This window comes from Rosa rugosa, chromosome 1 (genome assembly GCF_958449725.1).
Source record: "Rosa rugosa chromosome 1, drRosRugo1.1, whole genome shotgun sequence".
Classification (NCBI taxonomy): Eukaryota; Viridiplantae; Streptophyta; class Magnoliopsida; order Rosales; family Rosaceae; genus Rosa; species Rosa rugosa.
This window is the reverse complement of record NC_084820.1, coordinates 15784883-15801143: the sequence shown is the minus strand read 5'-3', so window position 1 is coordinate 15801143 and position 16261 is coordinate 15784883. Positions and strand designations below refer to the sequence as shown.

General features: G+C 38.4%; 3 protein-coding genes and 1 pseudogene across 5 annotated transcripts; 3 read left to right on the top strand and 1 right to left on the bottom strand.

The window, feature by feature from the left end:
• Positions 1 to 1360: 1360 nt before the first annotated feature.
• LOC133720681 (triacylglycerol lipase OBL1-like) lies at positions 1361 to 2230 on the top strand. Its single transcript, XM_062147107.1, has 2 exons — positions 1361 to 1706; positions 1861 to 2230. Exons 1-2 carry the CDS (start codon positions 1580 to 1582, stop codon positions 2136 to 2138), a joined length of 405 nt encoding a protein of 134 aa, XP_062003091.1. The 5' UTR covers positions 1361 to 1579; the 3' UTR covers positions 2139 to 2230.
• A 389-nt stretch (positions 2231 to 2619) lies between these two features.
• LOC133712350 (triacylglycerol lipase OBL1-like) lies at positions 2620 to 3568 on the top strand (annotated as a pseudogene).
• Positions 3569 to 3762: 194 nt separating this feature from the next.
• Positions 3763 to 7858, top strand: LOC133720662 (uncharacterized). 3 transcript variants are annotated; one of them, XM_062147080.1, is made up of 14 exons: positions 3763 to 3913; positions 4077 to 4193; positions 4286 to 4375; positions 4668 to 4733; positions 4814 to 4879; positions 5019 to 5104; positions 5204 to 5249; positions 5456 to 5510; positions 5842 to 5918; positions 6081 to 6231; positions 6313 to 6440; positions 6532 to 6636; positions 6960 to 7100; positions 7498 to 7858. In XM_062147080.1, the coding sequence occupies exons 2-14, from the start codon at positions 4176 to 4178 to the stop codon at positions 7558 to 7560; spliced, it is 1092 nt and encodes a 363-aa protein (XP_062003064.1). In that variant the 5' UTR covers positions 3763 to 3913; positions 4077 to 4175; the 3' UTR covers positions 7561 to 7858. The 3 variants fall into 3 exon arrangements, with proteins under 3 accessions (XP_062003064.1, XP_062003080.1, XP_062003072.1); XM_062147096.1 differs by having other exon boundaries at positions 3768 to 3913; positions 4056 to 4193; XM_062147088.1 differs by having other exon boundaries at positions 3784 to 3926.
• Positions 7859 to 8222: 364 nt separating this feature from the next.
• Positions 8223 to 10022, bottom strand: LOC133727380 (uncharacterized). The gene is made up of 4 exons (XM_062154971.1): positions 9490 to 10022; positions 8964 to 9336; positions 8789 to 8870; positions 8223 to 8636 (listed from the first exon to the last, which is right to left on the bottom strand). The coding sequence occupies exons 1-4, from the start codon at positions 9899 to 9901 to the stop codon at positions 8430 to 8432; spliced, it is 1074 nt and encodes a 357-aa protein (XP_062010955.1). The 5' UTR covers positions 9902 to 10022; the 3' UTR covers positions 8223 to 8429.
• Between the last annotated feature and the right edge of the window lie 6239 nt (positions 10023 to 16261).

The window sequence follows — 16261 nt, the reverse complement described above, 5'->3', positions numbered from 1 at the left end:
TGATCTCACGCACGTCAGTGTTTTTACACTGACGGTGCATAGAATCCGTTCCCATAAATGATAGTTCACTGATATCTAAACCCATTGCTTTTCCCTTGTGGTAGGTAAAGGAAGATTTTTATAAAGTAATCTATTCAAGTCTTCTCTTAAAGTCAGATTTGTCTCCTGAAGACTTCTTTTAAGTCATCTCAAATTCTCAATAATTTATTTATTTAATTTTTTTCGACAATGTCCCCATAATTTATTCGTCATTCTCATGATCTCATGCTTCTTTTAAGTTCGCTCATCAAAAAAATTCCTTCCTTTAGGTTCTTTATCTCCGGTAGAAGTCAGAAGTCTATGTTCATTATCAACTCATATGTAACAATTAATATATTGTGAGTCAAACTCACGACCTTCCACTTACATAGGGAAGAGATGACTTTTTTTTTAAAGGAAGAAATGATGAATTGACTAACAAATAAGTTGTTCAATGGGAGTATTTCTCAGCCAATTTGTGTTTGGACTATTAAAACCATATGTATAGTGCAAAGAAGTGATATAGAGCAATTCATTCACTCGATCACTCATTTGCTGACTACGTAAGAAGAGTAATGCTAGGTGAACTTCTTTTTTGGGTACCACTTGCACCATGCTTTATGTGGCAGTTGATGTAACACAAAACTAAACCTATCAGAACTTATCATTAAATGATGTGACAATGTCATCTCAGTTGTCACATAACGTGAGATGCATATGAGATAAAGAAAGGTAATTCATCTAACATTTTTCAAGTAAGAAAGTTGCAGTCACCCGCCGGTGATTTTAACATTAAAGATTGAGAATAAATGAATATAATTTATTTATTTATTTCAGAGACTGCAAGCGAGACTCATTATGTAATCTCATGTTAACAATTAAGACCGTTTAAGTTTCATGCCTAGTCCATTCATATATCACGATAAATATCAATGCTCCATATTAGACATATCAGACATATTGTATTTATTTAATCCAATAAAAAAAATTAATTCATCGTGATCATTATCATCGAATTTCCAGTTAAAGGAATACATGTATCAGAATGAAATACATATATCATGTCTGAAACAAGAAAAACAAAGTAGCTCGAGGAACATGATTAAATCACTATTTGACAAAAACAACTCGGTCTTTATTTAAAACTGAAGTGGCAAAACATTATACGCAAGTGTGAATATCAAACCAAGGCATCCAAGAATGGAAAGCCGATAACACCAACCACTTTAATACTTATATATTCTTGAACTTCAAGATTGGGTCCAAAAAGAAATCTATTACAAATACATGCACGAGTTAATTTGAAACTACACCCTAAACTAAATCTTCTTTTACTGTCCTAGGTTTGCTTGCCTTGCTCCTCTGTGTACCATGACTTCTCCTGTCGAATTCAAAACCCAGAATTATTTGGTTTTGAAACCAAACAAGGCTGGTCCGATCAAGCTCGTACAATTCTTGTGGGCTGGCTACATAGCGGAGGGAGAAGATGCTATGATATTGTGCCCAAAGGGAGAGGAGGAAAATCTCAAACGTAAATGGCTTATATCTTTCATCCTCCTGCATGCTTCAAATGATTCTGTTATGGATTGCCAAACGCATGAGAAACTTTGGTTTAGTTTTTGAGTGGTTCCTCAACCTTCCCTCTAGTAAGCGAAACTGGCTTGAGCTCTCTCTTGATCTTTTAACAGGTAATTAACAAACTCTCTATCTGCATAGACTGCATTTTGTTGCCCTCAATGAAAGTTTCAAAAGCACCTTTTTGTTTTTAATTTTTTTGATCTATAATTTCAGACCTATATGGTACTTAATTAAAGCTGAGTTTAAACTTTGCTATACATGCAGGTGACATAAAGAAAGAGAAAGACTCAGCGAGTTTCATTTCCACTGTTGGACATACAGACAAGAGAGTGAAGTTGGATAGTAGCATCAGCCGGTTAGATGTCAGATATAGAAGAGCACTCTCTGCAATGGCTGCTAAAATAGCATATGAGAACCAAGCCTTCATTGAAACTACTGTAAAAAATCATTGGAAGGTAAAATACATGTATGATGTTCGTGCGGAAAAACAATATAAATTGATGAGTTTGTATCCTGTTGAAATCCACAAATTTGAACATTAAATGTGGACGTCCATCCTCCATTCCTCTGCGGCCACACCCTGCAATTTAGTTCAATGTTTAAAGCAGTTGATTCTTTAATTTGGTCATTCTAACAGGAAATTAATGGTCCTGAAAAGATTACCCAAAACAAGAAGGTTCCGATCATTAATTACATGTGAGATGGATGCCCTCGTTTTCCAAATTTTTAATGTTAACTCTAAATTTGTTTGTGTTTATGTGTGTGTATTATAGTGCATATCATATTATCGATCGTAATATACTTATTTTTGTAATTTTTCGTGCAGATGAAACTAATCAAATTCTTTGACTTTTATAATTGTAAGTAACAATATAGTACTAATACTGTTGCATAATTTTTCGTTAGTACGAGTTAATTTTTCCTCTAATGAAAATTTGATTTGAAATCATTGGAGGTATATAACTATATATAACAAGCAATATTGTTGCAGATTATCAAGGAAGACATACTACTCAAGCCTTCATGCTCCATGACCCTGTTGATCAATTGATCGTTGTGGCATTCAGAGGTACCGAGTTCTTTGATGCAGATGCATGGAGTGAGTTCTTTGATGCAGATGCATGGAGTACTGACCTCGATATTTCCTGGTACGACTACAGGTGCATTGGGAAAGTTCATGGTGGGTTTATGAAAGCCCTAGGCTTAACCCCCGAAGGTTTTCCTGACAAAGAACCATAACTAGACGCTCCGTACCCTTTAGCTTACTACACTCTCAGGAATCAATTGCGAGATCTCGTGAAAGACACCAATAACACGAAATTCATAGTGACCGGCCATAGCTTGGGTGGTGCACTGGCAATTTTGTTTGCAGCAATTTTGGCATTGCATAAGGAAGATTTGTTGTTGGAAAGATTGCAAGGGGTTTATACGTTCGGGCAGCCACGAGTTGGGGATAAGGACTTTCAAGGATTCATGGAGAAACAAATGAAAAATCATAAGATCAAGTATCAGAGGATCGTTTATAGTAACGATTTGGTTCCTAGGATACCCTTTGATAGTTCTACATTTTTGTTCAAGCATTTTGGGACCTGCCTCTACTATAACAGCCTGTATAAAGAAAAGGTAATAATATTGACATTGATTTTTTTCATTCTGCACTTTGATATACATCTCTTATTATTGAGTTTAATGATTTTACTTAATGAGGAATATGTACTTGGTGTGTCTATTATATATTCATGCATACAGATACTTACAGAAGAGCCAAACAAGAATTACTTTGCTCCAAAGGAGGCAATAATTAGTTGCTGTTTGGGAGCTCATAAGAAGCTTCATAATTCCACACGTAGAAGGATGGGAGTACAAAGAAACTTGGTTACTCAAGGGGATTAGGGTATTTGGATACACAAGCCCATACTTTAGATGGACTTTGCTTTTTCCTCCACTATTATGTTTCTTTCGCAATCTCTAAACTCCATTGAGTCCATTCTTACTCGTAGGCGATGAGCATTCTAATTGGGTCGTGTGCTATTTCATCCTCATTGTTTTAAAATAGTGTCATCTGTTTTGGGTGTAAAATTAGACTGTGGTGGTCCTTCCCGCACCCGATTCCCTTCTCTAATCCAGAGGACGAGGTTCGAATTACAAAGGACCCATCAAGCTCCGGCCCAACTGTGTGCGTGAACTTGTCCGACCGAGCTAGCTAGAGATTTAGAGAGAGAAAGCGCGCGCGGGTGAGGGAGAGAGAGAGATAGAGAGAGAGAGGTTCAGGTCTGGTTAGGGTTTTGGAAATCCCCAGAGAAATTGGTTCCTCAAGGTTAGTGGAGCGGGTAAAATTCTGAGACTAATTTCCTTTTCTTGTTTGATTATAGCCCCAATTTTAATTCTGAGACAATTAGAACAGGAACGAATGGTGAGTTTGATTTGGTACATGATGATGATGACTGTGTGTGAGAAAGAGGTGTGCTTATTATGTGCAGGGAGCGAGTGTGTGAGATTTGAGAGCGAGAGAGAGTGGTTAGAGCAACGAAAGCTCTGTCTTTTTTCAATTTTAGGGTTTCTCTGCACCTGATAGATCCATGGACCGCAAGCTTGTGGTTAGTGTTTGCATTTTCGTAAAGATTGCGGATTTTTATTTGATGAATTCAGGGGGGATTGGCTTCATTTGAATTTTGTGATTGTGTTGCAGGTTTTGGGCATTCCATGGGATATTGATACAGACGGGTTGAGAGAGTATATGAGCAAATATGGGGAATTGGAGGATTGTATTGTAATGAAGGTTAGCCAATTAGCAACCTTTTAGTCCAAGACTGTTACTTTTTGTACCTTGCTTTGTTATTTAGGGCTTGGTTTACTAATGAGGATGAAATTTTGTTTCTTTTATGCCACCGAACTAGATACTTGTGTGGATTAAGATTTGGTTGAACTTTGTACATTGTGAAATAGACTAATTCCATGAGCAATTGTGATAATGTTTTGATTTGATCTTAGTTTGATGCGTGTTTGCATTCTTGACTCTATGTCGGGACCTTATAAGCGTCTCTTATGACTTTTGGTTCTATGACTTTTAGGAGCGGTCAACTGGCCGATCTCGTGGATTTGGATATGTAACGTTTGCATCAGCTGAGGATGCCAAGGTGAGTTGGATTTTCAGTTCTGGTAAGATCCACATTCAGTATATCAAAATGTCTAATTGCTGACGTCTTTTTGGCTACAGAGTGTGTCATCAAGTGAGCACTTTCTTGGTAATAGAATGCTGGAAGTTAAAGTGGCTACCCCAAAGGTTCTCAAAATCTCTGTATTAGTATATTTGAAATGCTACTCTCATAATCTTTTTATCTTGGTTACTTGTAATTTTCATGTATGTTTCATTTTATTTTCAGTAGCATAAAATTTTTTGTGCTTATATTTTTTGTTTGCAGGAAGAGATGAGAGCACCTGCAAGAAAAGTTACCAGGATATTTGTTGCAAGGATCCCACAATCTGTGACAGAAGCAAACTTTCGAGGGTATTAATGTCATTCATTGATTTGTTCTTTACTTATTTAATCATTTTCTTCTGCCATGGTCTGGAATCAAACTGATGTTTCTTTGGATCTCTTTTGCAGTCATTTTGGGAAATATGGAGAGATAACAGATTTATACATGCCGAAGGTTCTCTATCTATCTATGTATACTTTCTTTTGGTACTTTTCAGGACACATGCACTCGAGTCATTCTAAGTATGTGTATCCATAGTCCATACCTGTACAGATGCACATACCACCAAGATTCACATGTACTCTACAACTCATTTATGTTTTCAAGTATTGTTGGTTTGGACTTGATGTCCTATGATTTCGGTTTATCTGTTGCTTCAGGATCAAGGCTCAAAAATGCATCGAGGAATTGGGTTTATTACCTTTGAAAATGCAGGTCAGATCATCTCACTTTTCTGTTTGACTTGCAGTTGAAATTGTGCATGATGGAGGCTATTTACATTTTCAATTTACCATAAGCTCTCCTCCCCTTAGAGCTTGTGTTGCTTATGTAGCTTAACCTTTATAGCTTGTTCACATAGTAAATAACCTGTTTTATATCGATATAGCAATCTTTATCAGTCTTCAATTTTGTGAATATACCGAGTTGGCTTAATGAGGATAGAGTGTCTGAGAGCTGATTGTGTCATATTTTGTTTGTGGTTCATTGTGCATTTATTTTGTGATGAAAAAAATTACTGAAGTGATAATTGTTCTCTAAATTGCAGACTCCGTGGAAAATTTAATGGCTGATACTCATGAATTGGGGGGTTCCAATGTAGTTGTTGATCGAGCAACACCCAAGGCAAGTTACAGCATAACCAACCTTTACTTTTAGTATCATTAATCTTATAGATCAGTTTCCATTTTATATTCATAGTTTTGGTTCATAGTTTTAGTTGATAATAATAAGTTGTTGGTCACATTGTTAATTCAAGAAGCAAGATTTATAAATTTTTTTTTTCAGGAAGATGACTTTAAACCAGTGGGCAGAATGCCAGCACCACAGGGTGGATATGGTGCATACAATGCGTATATCTCTGCAGCCACTAGATATGCAGCCCTTGGGGCTCCAACTTTGTATGATAATCCACCACATCCAGGGCCCGTTTATGGAAGTAAGTCCTATTACAAGTTACAAGCTTCCTGCAATTTATAGAAGTCATGCAATAGTTTTTTATCTTATTGTTTTCTACTAGGAGGGGAATCTGCTCGAGGATTGAGCAAAAAGATTTTTGTTGGAAGGCTGCCTCAGGAGGCAACTGCTGAAGATCTCCGCCAGTATTTTGGCAGATTTGGCCGTATATTAGATGTCTATGTTCCCAGGGTAACCTAGCATATATTTATAGTTAGATATATTGAGTTAGCTGTATTCATGAAATATTTTGGAACCTAAGATGTTTTAATGCTCATTTTAGGATCCCAAAAGAACTGGCCATAGAGGATTTGGTTTTGTAACATTCGGGGAAGACGGTGTAGCAGATCGTGTATCACGAAGATCTCATGAGATCTGTGGACAGCAGGTATTAGATGGAAGTTGACCATTAATGTGCTTGTTAACCTTTGGTTTATTTAGATCCTTCATATCAAACTTGTTCCTTGCACAAAAAGGAGGTGAAAAGATGTGGCTATCTCTAAGCCAATAACCTCAAACATGCTTATTCTTTTTCCCCTGAAACATCTGCAAGCACTCTACTTAAAACATACCTTGATATTTTGAAGCCTATACTTTCCTAAACATCATCTCGACTTTGAAGTGCGAAATTTTCAGACTCACATGATGAATGATGCGAAAAGAATACATGAGTTCTGTTTGAACTTTTTAGTTTTGTTCTCTGTTCTGCAGGTTGCAATAGATACAGCCACACCTCTTGATGAAGCTGGTACAAGTGGGAACTATATGATGAACAATGTAGAACCATATGGTGGATATGGTGGTCCTATGCGCCCTTATGGCAGGATGTATGGAAGTCTGGATTTTGACGACGTGAGTATATCTTATATGAATTCTATAATATGTTCACCTGATGGTGATCACACGTATGCAAGATCTCTCTCCATGCATACACGATTTTCATCAAATAATGGTTTCCACAGAAATATTGACTGTAGTTGTGGTTTATAGTATCAATGCTGTATAATATGTTTGTGAGTTAAGAAATAGTGAACGCAAAAGTTTTCACAAAAAATGGAGTAGGTTCCTATCTGCTGTTACATAATTATTCCATTGATGTAAAGCTTATTAGTGAGTCACAGACCTGAAAAAAAGGAAGCTATGGTTTTGGTTTTGTTTTGATTAATCTCTTTAAGCAAAAGGATGGAATTTTTTATTTGCAAATCAGATCGGTTACTAACATAAACCGTTGTGCAATCTTAATCTGCAGTGGGGTTATGGAATGGGCGGTGGGCGACCATCAAGAGCAGATTGGAGGTACAGACCATACTAGAGATGTCTCTGGATTTGCGTTATATCTTTTTTAATGTCCAAAAAAGCCATGCAGGTTTTGTTGATTGATTTGTACAAGATTAATAATATTTTCTTCATTTTCTGAACTTCGTCAATTTAAACAGTTAGCCAGTACAAACATAGGTAGATGGGTAGGAATGTTCAGATGTGTAATATCAGCCCCTACTGGCAAGTACTGGTTCAGTACCATGGTTCTTTTATGTAGAAATCATTTAAATCAGACTATGTTTCTAAGTCATAAGAGTTGTTATTCATGGTAATGAAAGTATTCTTGATTAGCTCTGTTTTCATCTGATAGATTCTCCCGACCATAAAGGAATAGGAGAGGATTGTATACTTGCACTGTCGGTTATTTTAACCTCTAAAAAAATAACAGCCACTCATCTAATCCACTCCTTTATATATTTTATATAAAAAAAATTACATTCATTCATATTGCAAGTATTCATGCACTGATGGTGCATGGAATACACTCCCTATATATATATATGTACGAAAACTAGGTCCCAATTTGCGCATTTGTATTTGGCTTAACAAAAAGATGGAAAGTACCCTCAAATATGAGCATTTAAGCATTGTAATCATTATGTCGAAAACATAATCATTTTCGATGACTTTCATTACTGAATAGAAGAGAAGCACTAGATCATCCACGAGCATAGCAGCGTGAAGAGAATTCAATAGCACTCTCTTTCATGATCGGTCCAATCAGCAAAGTTGTATATATAAATGCTGGATAAGGTCAAAAGCAACAAAATTGTACATGGAAGAGATTCATAGAATTCCTAAACTGAAACTCCAATGGGTTAGCTGGGGCAATGAATAAATTAGTAGGCAAGAGTACAAGGTTTAAAGGGCATTGCAGGTAAAGCACCTCCGCAGCAAACCTATTCGGACACGCTTACTAAACGAACGAGCCTTGCTTGGAGTTTCGGCAAGTTGATGGCTGTCTCCTACTGCCATTGAGCTTCTCATCTTGTTGGCTTTAACTTGTGCTTTGCTCAGCTTCTTCATAATCTTATCCATTGTTGACGATTTCTTCTTTTCCAATTTCATCTGGCACACCAACTTCAATGTTAGTATATAAAATGCTTTTGATCCTTGTTCATACTTATCCTAGCAGTGCAGGAAATAGAGAAACTCCAAGCAAGGTGCCTATGAATAAACGTATATGGTGTTTGAATTAAGCATTGCTGAAATAGTAGAACCTCTAGTTTTCGTAGTGCCGCTTCAGCTTTTGCTTTCTGCAAGTTCTCCCATGCACTGATCTTGGCTTCCTCTCTTTGCAACCTGCATACAGCAAAGAAATTTCAAACAGCATCTATCATGCTCAAGTACATATCAACCATCCCAGCCATATGAAACTAAACTCTAAAGCTTTACCTTGATATATTCATTGCTGCTTCTGCAATGTTAAAAGATGGAGTTTGGTCCTGAAAAGCAATGTTGCCGAAGTCATTGACATCCGGTGGACTTTTCTTGGTGCTTTCGGCGCCACCTCCTCTAGACCCATTAACAACGGTGACTCGATTGTCTACCTGCACTTCTCTGACCTCTAATCTTGCAAAATGTTCACGTTGCTGCTCCACAATAGAAACCAGAGTGGGAGAAGATGGAGCAAATGATGACCTTCTCCTTGGTGATGATGAGTGTAGACAACCCTCTGCATTTTGGCTTATTTGGGTTCCCATATCTCTTTGTGAAACAGCACGAGCAACCATTGGCTCCTCACTACTGTTATCATCAAACTTCTCATCTGCACATTAAGTTCATCCAAATATAGAACTTTGCATTCTGAAAGCTTCTAAAACCCTACTTGAAACTTCACTAAATTATGACCTTAAACCATTGCATTTTCTTTTGATAAGAGAAACTTGGTACAAAAAGAGATGGGCAGAAAGAAACTCACTCAGGAATTCTGGCATTCCAAGCAGGCTTGTTGATCTTCCCATTCCTCCATAGTTAAGACAGACGCTATCAGCTGCCAAAACTCCAGTTGAGAATGGGGAACCAGTAACAAAGTTCCCTAAACTTCCACCTTCAAAACCTGGATTTGTAGGTGAATTATTCGAGTAGTACAAAGCTCCCGGCGGCACAATCGGACCACTCTTGGACTTGGGCCTCCTCTTCTGGCCATGAGAATCCATATCCTTGCTTCTTGGGCTGCAAATCCACCTTTCTGCATCTTCCCATTTCGAACCCAAAGTCCTCCCTCCACCTCCACCATTGTTATTACTCAGTGTCCTCACTCGTTCTGAGTTCCAACCCTTTTGACCTGGAAGTGTCCCCAAATCCAGGGAAGCTCCAGAGCCTTTCTTCATGGTTTTGCAGAACAAACTATTTGTTCACATTGAGTATGGAACATTTTAATGAATGTCAAAGTCAAGTTACTGTACTATGATACATGAGTTGGCTTTCACACAGCTGTAGTTTTTGGACTTTCGGCTCTGTTTTGGCGGGGTGGCCATCCCATTTTGTACTCAAATCTGATTGGATTTGGACCACCCATTTCAATCTGAGATTTCTCGCAGCTGCCAAACTTGTGTATCAAATCAAAGACTCAGACACTGGGGAAGTAGACAAACAGTGCTATTCTTTGTTTTCCTTGTCTAACAAGTAGGTCATTTTTTGTTGCAAATTTAAAACTTGAAGTTCTAGGCAAAACCATTTATGCAGAAGTTTTTCTTTGGTCAAATGGTAAAAATGTAATGGGAGCTAGTAAAACAAATTACCAAAGATATTATCTTACTGGCAGGTGTACATGATAATGCAGGTACATGAGTTGCTGGTAGAAGAGGAGACCAAGCTTATGAGATCATGAGCTGGCTCTGTGGTCTATTTTGTCATGCTTGAAAGTTTACAAATGAACAATCATGCATATTTATCATTACCAAGGCAAGAGATGAGGAAAATTGTACTAGAAATGTTGTCCAATTACAATGTCTTCAGTTGTCATGAACACTTGAATTATTGCAGGCAAAGATGATCGATTGGCATTGGGGGTTGGCATTGCCATGCTTCGAGTGTTTGCTTGCCCATGCTCATAGTGTTGGCATTAGGCATCGTGAGTAGTCCTTGGATGGTTGATCCGAGCCAAGCTGTGGAGAGCTAATTTTCGTGTAATTTTGGACAAAGTGAGCCGTGACAGTGCCGGAGTGGCTGGAGTTTAACCACGTGAAGCTAAGGGTGGTCAATTTCGTGAAGTATTGAGGCTAAGGCCTCGTTTGGGATTGCTTCGCTTTTAAAAAAAATCAGCTTTTGTTCAAAATTTTATATTTTATTGTGTTTAGTTTTTTTTTTTTTTTTTTTGAGAAAATAGATAACTTCATTCGTTTATCCATGACCAGAAGGCACCTACATCAAATGCTGTCTTACACCAAAATCATAAATGGTATAAGCTACCAGACAAAGGACAACTGACCTTCATTGTTAACATATTCGCTCACTTATTGAGACTAACCACAAGAAAGAAAATCCTCCCTACCAACTTCCCATGAAGTAGTAACCTAGCCGTTTAGAGACCTCAATTGGTGTACAACTAGAGAAACTAAGATGAAAGTAGTAGAAGACTCAACTTCTAGTATTAGGCAAGGAAACCTAGAAAAGCCTAAAGCTTTCCCTTGCCCTTGTTGCTAGGGCTGGGATCAATACCAGTAACTGCACGGTAAGAGAGTCGTAAAGCAGCGACATTCGGCTTCTTGCTAGGGCAATGATTCTTGTTCCTACTCCCAGGTAGCTTGCCAGACTTATTCTTCCACATCACCAGAGTGACATCCATCCATGTACAAAGGAGGTGAGCCTTGAAGGTCGTAGGGTTGACCGGTCGGCAGGTCAAAGGCTTCCCAATCAGAAAAGATTTGGAAGATCGACGAACAGGGCCGCCACCAATTCTCCCCAGATCAGGAGCTCTACCTTCCTCTGAAAACGCAAGGGAGGCAGCACAGCTAGCAGTGATAGCATCAATGGAGGCCATGTGTCTGAGTGAGGGTTGAGGGTGAGAGACGTAGAGAAGAAGCTAGGAAAAGAGGAGGCGAGGGCGCCGTAGAGAGCTAGGGTGAGAGATAAAATCTCTCCTAGGGTTTTTTGGAATCTCAATGAAAAAATTGTGTATTAAAGAGTATTCTTGTGATTGAGAGAATGTGTTAAACTATAGATTTTATTGTGTTTAGTAAATAAATAAAAAGAAACTTTAATTGAAAGTTATAGGTCACTGGCAGCAGATTTTAGAAGCAGCCCAGAGGTTGCTTTTAGAAGCTGTTGCAGATCAAAACACGCTCTGCAGTTGTTTTATGTACTTACAACACTTTTAAAAATATTATTTACCAAACACGAAACTGTTTTAATTCACAGCTGATTATTCTCACAACACATCAGCAGCAGTTTTTTTTAAAAGTCACAGCAATCCCAAACTAGCCATAAGCATGATGAGCTATGAGGGTGCCGAAATGGCTAAGTTTTATCTAAATGAGGCTATTTGTCATGAGCCGCTCTTAAGAGTAGTGCTATCGTGACTCCTTATGAAGGAGATGTCCAAGATGAGCGAGCCTTGGGGACCCAATGGCAAACTTGGTGCTAAATGAAGGTAGAGTGGCATTGTCGTAATTAAGTTGAACTTTGTGATTTTTGGGTTTGAGGTATTTCGGCTTGGAATTTGGAAATACTCAAAACGCGAGAAATGTCGAGGACCTCTAGATGAGTTCAACGCACTTGACAGCGTGTCATTTGGACTTCATATGAATTATATATGGATTATTATTCTCCTCATATATTTTGATATTTCCTCTCGCCTTGATCATTTAAGCTCGATATGCTCTATAGGGGGAGACATGGTGTCTATCTCTCCACCACCCCAGGTGCTAGCCTTCATGGGGCACTAAGTGAGCTTCTCCTAACCGCCCGTTGGGGTCTAGGAGCCGGTCATATGTCATCAGATTGAGACGACATATGTTTCCACGATTCAGGACGTCTATGAACAGTATCGACTTAAAAAGCCAGTATTATAGGTCAGCATCGAGGGCGAGGTTCGTATGTGGGCAGCCTTTATGCCAGTAGCGTTAGACAAACATGTAGGCTTACAGAAGATATGTTGGCACCTCATGGTGCTCATTAGCTACGGAGTAAGCAACATGGGCATGAGTTTGAGTTCGACATTGCCCAAAGGAAAGTGATGCCAGCAAGCATGGGACTGGCGACATTGTGCTAAACCAAAGAAAGCTAAAAAAGAACATCGAAGATGAGTTGCTCACTCAAGTGGCATGCCAACAAGTAGGGAGGCGTGCCCACTTGAGAATTGACCTATGGGCAAGAGCCGGCATTAGAGCCATGACAAACATCAAGTAGAGAACAATGCTAGCCTCGGTGGATAGATAATGCCATAAGGCCAAGATGGCTTATCAGTAAGATGCTCTAGGCTTGAGTTACAAGCAAGTGCATGAGCCGAGTGGGCCGTGCAGGTGATCCCTACAAGGCGAGTGAGATGTCCAAGCTAATAAGGAATGGCCCAATGAGGAAATGTGAAGGTCAACTAAGTCTTGGCGTGTTGTCATGCCACTTGGTATCTATGTGCGAGATGCACGCGGGACAACAATGCGATGGCACAAGCCGGGATGACATGAAAGCCTGTCAATTGGGCCAGTGTCTTTGGAAGACAACCCTGACACAATGAAGCAATCGGTTAGTCACAAGGTGTGAGACTCAAGTGAGTAGCTTTCGTTGGTAAAACCCTATAAGTAAAGGACAGGCCCGGCCCTGGGAAATTCAAGGCCTGGGGCGAAGAATAAAATTGGGCCGTTTATATAAAAAAAAAATTCAAAAATATTTCATATTGATGAAAAAATTGGGCCCATGATGACACATCCCTCTCTCTCTCTCTCTGTCTCATGACTCTGTCTCTCATATAATTAAAAAGCTACGTCTGAGTAGTGTTTGGTCTGTTTTGGACAACTTTTTCATTTTTGATGTACTATTAGCCTCTCAAACAATATATTTTTTTTATCCATCTACTGCAAAATTTGGGCCCTGGGCCAGGGCCTGGTAAAGGACGATGTGTGAAGGGTCTGATAGAAAAGAGAAGCACACAGAGAAAAGCAAATTAGAGCCTCACGGAAGGAAAGAAGATAGGCTGGCCTATGTTCAGAGGAGCCTCAGAGCCTCACGGACAAATTCTGCTGCGTGTAAAGTCGGCCCGTGACACTATGGAAGACTAATTTCAATAGGTGTTCACAAAAACAAGGCTATCCACAACAACCCTATAATTTGTTTGCTAAGTCACATTGTTGATGAGAAGTAAATATGACAATCTCAACATTTAATGTGTTTATAAGACATGTGTTCACAACCGTGTTAGAGTTCTAGATAGATTACTCGCATGATCAATTATACGAGATATGAAAATTATTTATTTTAATTACACAAACAAAAAAAATGTAAATGTTCATATTTAAATTCAAATTAAGAAAAATCGTCGGCAAAGGTCATACTTACATATGTTTTTAGTTATTTTTTTTTTTAATTTTGGAAAAATGCAAAGAGATATCGATATGTTAATGTTGGAGAAAATATTTCAACTAGAATCAATGGAACTTTGGAATGGCGTGGGAGCTGGAATCGATACGTTTAAGTTTTATTTCTGTTTGGAAAAATGCAAAGAGATATGAATCCTTAGAGCAACTCCAATCATGGAGTCAAAAACCAAAATGGCTCCCCCAATCAAAATCCACCATCTCCAACAATAGCCAAGATAGAGTCATTTTGGCTTTTGAGCCAAAAGGGGAGTCAAAATAACTACAGATTGTAGAACGAAAGCCATATGTGGTGAGACATGAATTCAGGTGGGCCCCAGCAGCATGTGATGAATTTATGAAATGACTTTGGCTTTTTACCGATGGTTGGAGATGCAAAATATGAATGAATAGGAATGACACTAGGGGAGCCAAATTTTGCAAATGACTTTGGCTTTTGACTCCATTGTTGGAGATGCTCTTACCTCTTGATAGACCATCTCCAACGGAGATGTCAAATGACAAATGGACAATGAAACGGTAAGAAATGGCTGATGAAATCCTTTCCAACCCATAGGTCAAATCCACATGGATCCCACGTGGTTGACAGTTCTCAAATTTACTGTCAAATTTGACAGACTCAATTCAATATGTCTTTCTTTCTTTATTATTATTTCTCTTTCTTCCTTCTCTCTCTCTTCTTCCCTTACAAAGCTTTCTTTCTCTTTGGTTTTCTAGTACTGCATCTTCTCAAGCAACATTCAGGGATCGAATGATCTCCAGAATCTCATCCATCAATTGAAGTGGAATATCAATGCCCTAGAAAATGCACTTATTTTATCAGGAAACCAAGAACTCAAAATATCGAAAAACTGAGCCAAAAATCTAGAACTCAGATCTGCTGCATAGCTATTCAGTTTCGCTGCCAAATGTGACTTCTCAAGTTCATATTCAGGCGACTTTCCTCAGGGAAGCCAATCTCGACTCTTCATTTTCATTGTCAAAAATGATAGATCTCTATTGGTCTCCCACATCAGGACCTTACCCAAATACTTGTCTATAATCATGACTAGACCAGAAAACCTCCAAAAGTTGCCTGAAGCTAATTGAAGTTTGTATCTTTTGGATATTGAAGTAATAGAACTTCTGGTGTTCTATCTTTTGTTGCCCATCAAAGAAAGAAAAAAGAAAAACAGAGAAGAAGAAGAAGAGCGAAGATCAGAAGAGATCGATAAAGAAGAAAGTATCTTTTGTTGCCCATCAAAGAAAGAAAAAAAAAACAGAGAAGAAGAAGAGCGAAGATCAGAAGAGATCGATAAAGAAGAAAGTAAGAAACTCAAGAAACAGAAAAATATTTTCTTTTTGTTATAAATTTTTTTGAAAAATAATAAAATAATATTTAAATATAATATATCCATTGGAGCAAAAATTTGTCAAAAATGACCACAAATTCGAATTTGACACAAGATTTTTGACCAACCCGTTGGAGATGCTCGTAGAGATGTTCCAATTTTGTCTTTTCTTCTTCTAAGAGCAACTCCAACAGCTTCCCTATAATTTTTGTATAATAGGGAAGCAAAAGTCAAAGCTTTAGCATCTTTTTCTTCTCCAACTCCAACAGATTCCCTATTTTACAGCAATCTCTAAAATCTCCATATTCTTTCTTAAATTTTTGGAGATTGCTGTAAATATAGGGAATTTGGTTTTCTCTTTCCTCACTTTCCTTAAAATAGGGATATTTATAGGGAATCTGTTGGAGCAAAAGATGCTCATTTTTCCCTAAAGTAGAGAAAAATCAAAATATGGGGAAGCTGTTGGAGTTGCTCTAAAGGACGTTGTTTATGAAGAAATGATAGACGTACTATACGAGTTTCCTAATATTTTCTCTTGAATGCCGCCCATTTTTAAGTCGTCGGGTATCTCTACGCACACAGAAATGCGCACCCCCGACACTATAATAATCTTTAAAAATTGTATATGTGGCATCTTCTCATTGGATCGTCTGAGGGGCCGACTGAATGGTACAAATGAGCACGTGACAACGTGGGTCGTTGGAATTGAGGTGACTCGTCTGGCATATGCCACGTATGGCTCCACAATGTCTGATGCTGAGTCATCCACCCTCATTGCACCCCACCATCAACAAATGAGATTGTTGTTTATTGAAAGTTACACCCAGAA